We start from the raw sequence: 4,395 nt of genomic DNA on the forward strand, positions 1-4,395 counted from the left end.
GTGTCTGAATTAGCAAGGTGTGCATTAGTTTACAACTGAAAACATTCAGGGTTTTCCTCTGGGTTTGTATCTGATTTCAACAATCAGTCATCTGAAAACGTGCCCCCTTTAATGCTGGGGAATATTTTCCTCCCTCCCCGGCCTTGGAATTCAAAACATTAGGAAAGGGTAATCTTGTCAGGACAATAAAGTGAAAAAAGTAATTTTGTCGGAAAGGAACGTGTTTGTCTAGCCTATTTCTTGTACCCAAATGTTCCATTTTGAATAGAAAAGGTTTGTTTGGAACCAGCATCTGATGTAGGACCGTTTGTGGCTCTTATGGGAATTAGCCAGTCTTCATATAAAAGAAGACGAATCAAATTTAGAGCAAAGGGTGCCATGAGAAGAGTGAAAATTAAAATCTTGTTTCTGAGATCAAATATGATCATAACATGATAAAATGCTGTAAAGCATCAAGAGATGGCAAATTTTGTCTACAAGCCTTTGCCCGAATACGCATGTGCATACGATGCACTTTCTCACTGGCAGTAGCGGACTGGCTCAGAATTTTCAACCGGCCACGAGGAACTAAAGGGTATGGTCTGAAAATTAGGGCGTGGTTAGGTAAACATTTCATCATAATCGATCAATTTCTGAGCAACATAGCATATGTAGCACTAATACCACTAATAGCTTATAACATATGTAGTACTAATTTTTTCACAAAACTTTTAGCTTTATCATTTCAAAAACCCTTTCAATCAAATTCTATCAGAAGATTAATTTTTCTTTTGCATTCCAAGAAACCAGTGATCAGTCCTGTTCCCATTTTGCATCATATCAGCTTTGCCTTATTTTCTGAGAAGCACTTGGGACTCGAAGTTTATTCTATTATGTGCAATTTGGCTAGTTCTTCTTATTTTCTTGACATCTTTTTTATGTCAAGCACATGTAAAAAGATTGGCTATTCGGTAGACGAATCTTTAAGACGATGCAGCAGTCCCCGTTTAAGTATCATTCGCATTGCATTATCTTAGTACCATGGCTTAAGTAGAATAATTTGTTAACCCCGAGTTTGTTTCAAAGTTAACTACTGACACAAAATTCCTTACTTTGTTGTTAGCTTTGACCCGCGCCAATGGCAAAAGTTCAAGTGAACTCTACAACTAATGCTGTGCAGATTAATTGAACATTGGTCTATGAAAAATCAAAGTTCCAGAAAATCCCATCATGTTAAAAATTGCAAATCCCTATTAACCTCTCATAATCTACACAAGTCGTACTTTTTTGAGTTTCGACCCAATCCCTCTTGCAACCACATGCTATCGCTATATTCAACGTGAGTTTTTAGCTGATCCGTGATGTTCATAATGAGGCATTTTAAGGCCTCATATTCCTAAGATGAAACTATTTTTCTGCAAAGATGGGGCCCTTTTGCCAGTATTTGAAGGGGGCCCACCGGCCACGGTTCAGACAAATTGATAAAGTCATTGCTCTAAACAATGGAAATCTAGACTGGACGTAGCGATCTCTAAATAAACTTGACAAAGTGAAATGATCTTTCTCAACAGAGACCCCGTTCACTCTGTGGCGTGCAAAGATTTTCCAAGTAAATTTCAACCCGTTTACACTAGGTTGAAAAATTTTACCAAAATTTGCCATGCGTTTGAATTTACCAGTCTTTTGAACTTGAGGCTTGCGCAAACGATTGTGCAATAACAGAAAAACAACCAGGCCATTCCTCGCTTCTCTTTTCAAAGCCTCCTCGAGCGGATAAAAGCCATTCAAACTGCAAGAATTTTCAAAGAGGGCCTAAAACAAATATGACAATTACGCAAAAACTGGTCGATAGTCTTTGCTCCCATGAAGTGGGGATTGAGAGGGGGGGGGGGTATAAACCTAAAACTCTATTTAGCTATTTCTGTTCTGAATTTTAGAAAAAGTGGTTATTAGCTCCCCCAAGCTGAAAAACTATCCACAGTATCAAAATAACTCTAGTATCCAACAAAAACCTCGTTTTGACAAATAATGTTGATGGTTTGAGCAAGATATTGATTTAACGTCAATTTTATGTTGCGATTTGTGATTTTGACGTCATATTGATGAAAATTGAAATTTATAGTATGAAGGTACCGATTCTATTCATTCTCAAATCTTAGTCGACGAGAGGATACCATATTTCTGCTTATTGCAAAGTATTTTGACAAATCTTCAAGACATCTTGCATATTTGCAAAGATCATCGGATATACTTGTTTTGAAATAAAGATTGGAATTCTTAGTGAATAATGATGAATACGTTCTGGAAAATCGCACAAACAACGGTGACGTTTGCTATCGTGGGTTACGCCGCTTACTTATGGTATGACATTTGGAAAGAGGAACAACGAGAGGTGAGGATGATATATTCAACAACTAAAATGTCTAACTTAGCATTTTTGTGTTACATTGGAAAACATTGTTGTAGATGTCTTCATTGCAAAGAGTTTAGCTTCAAAATGTATAGGAGTGTTATGTTACAGGAGCTTAGGTATAATTTTTATCAAATTCATGCTCTTTAGGCCGAATTACAAGAAGAAGAAGCAGAAGCTGAAGCCGCAGCCGGGAAGAAGAAAACAGCTTCAAAAGGAGGATGTCCTGGTCGCGAAAATATATCTTCTGGCAGGAGTAAAATCGGTACTGAAAAGGGGAGGGGCCGTCAAGAGACACGAGGATTTTGTGGTTTTAAAAAGGGCTTCCTACTTAAATGAAAGGTAAAATTTTAGTTTTTTCAAGGCGTAGGTAGAGGTTTCAATCGAGGATCGAAATTTAATGAAAATGGGGCCAAGTTAGGCTAAAAGATAACTTCTAACACCATATAGGTACATAGTGTTTTGGATTGATGGGTCTAGGGTCGTGAAGCAATGTACCTATCAATCTTGAAAACGTCTTTCAAGTTGGAAGAACTTTGAAGAATCCCCCAGATATGCCCAAGCAAAGAGAATAGGGAGTTGCTTACACCTAGCGACTCCCCACCGATCCTATCAACCCTCTGGATGCAAAATGTTTTTCATGTTGAATGGCCTTCTTAATTCATTTGGTAGATACTATTGTTTTTAGGCTCAATTTTTTCTGTTACAGTATGCTAAGGAATATAAGAGCAGAAGAGGGAATACTACAGTCTTTTGGACATTTGGTTATCTGGATTTTAAGATCTAAGTTCAAGAAGTTTATTATTTGGGGTGAAAACAAAAAGAAACTAACTGAATATGGCAGCGAATCAACCATTTTGTCTGCGCTGTATTACTACGGGCTGGGATATGGCTTCAACAGAATTAAAGACGCTGCTGTTCAGCCCTCTAGACAACATACTATACCAGAGGACATTCAGGAGGAACACTTCCCGTCTCTATGCTTGGTACCAACAGAAGCCTCCTTAGAAGATACTAAAAATGTACAATTTTCAGTAAAAGACAAGACAATTGGATTCAATTGTCAAGGAGCTGGAACTTAGGCTTCCTTTTTTTCTTCCATAATTTTTCTCAAACGTTTTTTGGAAGTATTTATGGCTGGCATTCTAAAAAATGGGGTATGCATATAGAGGTTCTGGCTTAGAAACTTCCATTATAAAGATTTTCGTATAGAAAATGTTTGTCTTATTAAAAGATATGTAAAAAACATAAAATATTTGCAACCAATGGTTAGTTTATTCATTGTATTCTACATCTGCATTTAAGGAGTTTGACTCAACTATATAAATATTGGCTTGATTGGAACGATATGTTGAAATGAATTACGTTTCTCTTTCAATTCTTGAGAAGAAATATTTCTAACAGAAAAGGATCACCAAAAAGCTCTTGAATAGATTGGAAAATTTGAATTTTACCTTGAGAAAAGCTCCTCTTTTTGTTATCTTTATAATAACTAGAATCAATCGACTAAAGTCCGAAGAGTATAAAGTAGCCTGTGTCCCAGACCCCTAACTTAAAGTCTAGGTTAGGGGTCTGGGACACAGGCTAGTATATAGTTGTACCACCCTCTAGACGACTGAAAAAGCATATCGAGATGGATATTATTTGAAGCTTGAAAAACGTCCTCCTTTTGAAAAACCGAAATTCTGTTTCACCTAACATAACAAAATTGACATTTTTCATTGACAGAAGTTATAAAGGTAAATGTATATGAAAATCATGAACATATTCTAGATAAGGCTTGAAAACTGCTTAGAAAGATTTTATTTTTATATGTTATTTGAGCAAGATTTTATTTTATGTGATATATGATAGCGAAAATTATCAAATTGAGGGGTCCAATTCGAGAATTACGGTAGCAATGGGAGCTTATTCGAGGGAGGGGGGCTTATTTAAAAGTTTTTGTTCTAGGATGGGGGCTTATTCGAAGAGGATTTTCGAGGTGGGGGGAGGGGGGCTATTCGAGG

At 36.8% G+C, this 4,395-nt stretch overlaps 1 protein-coding gene across 1 annotated transcript; it reads left to right on the plus strand.

The window, feature by feature from the left end:
• The first annotated feature begins 133 nt into the window (after positions 1 to 133).
• On the plus strand, positions 134 to 4,336 carry LOC135691009 (uncharacterized). Its single transcript, XM_065208728.2, has 3 exons — positions 134 to 2,371; positions 2,540 to 2,731; positions 3,099 to 4,336. The coding sequence occupies exons 1-3, from the start codon at positions 2,343 to 2,345 to the stop codon at positions 3,469 to 3,471; spliced, it is 594 nt and encodes a 197-aa protein (XP_065064800.2). The 5' UTR covers positions 134 to 2,342; the 3' UTR covers positions 3,472 to 4,336.
• The last annotated feature ends 59 nt before the right edge of the window (positions 4,337 to 4,395 follow it).

The sequence above is a fragment of the Rhopilema esculentum genome, chromosome 10 (genome assembly GCF_057945365.1).
Source record: "Rhopilema esculentum isolate cy_ngs chromosome 10, ASM5794536v1, whole genome shotgun sequence".
Taxonomy (NCBI): Eukaryota; Metazoa; Cnidaria; class Scyphozoa; order Rhizostomeae; family Rhizostomatidae; genus Rhopilema; species Rhopilema esculentum.

Excerpts from the sequence above, each read along its gene's own strand:
- LOC135691009 (XM_065208728.2), top strand. The coding sequence starts at position 2,343 with ATGACATTTGGAAAGAGGAACAACGAGAG. Across the intron at positions 2,372-2,539 it reads GGAAAGAGGAACAACGAGAG|GCCGAATTACAAGAAGAAGA; the intron begins GTGAGGATGATA and ends CATGCTCTTTAG. Across the intron at positions 2,732-3,098 it reads GCTTCCTACTTAAATGAAAG|TATGCTAAGGAATATAAGAG; the intron begins GTAAAATTTTAG and ends TTTCTGTTACAG.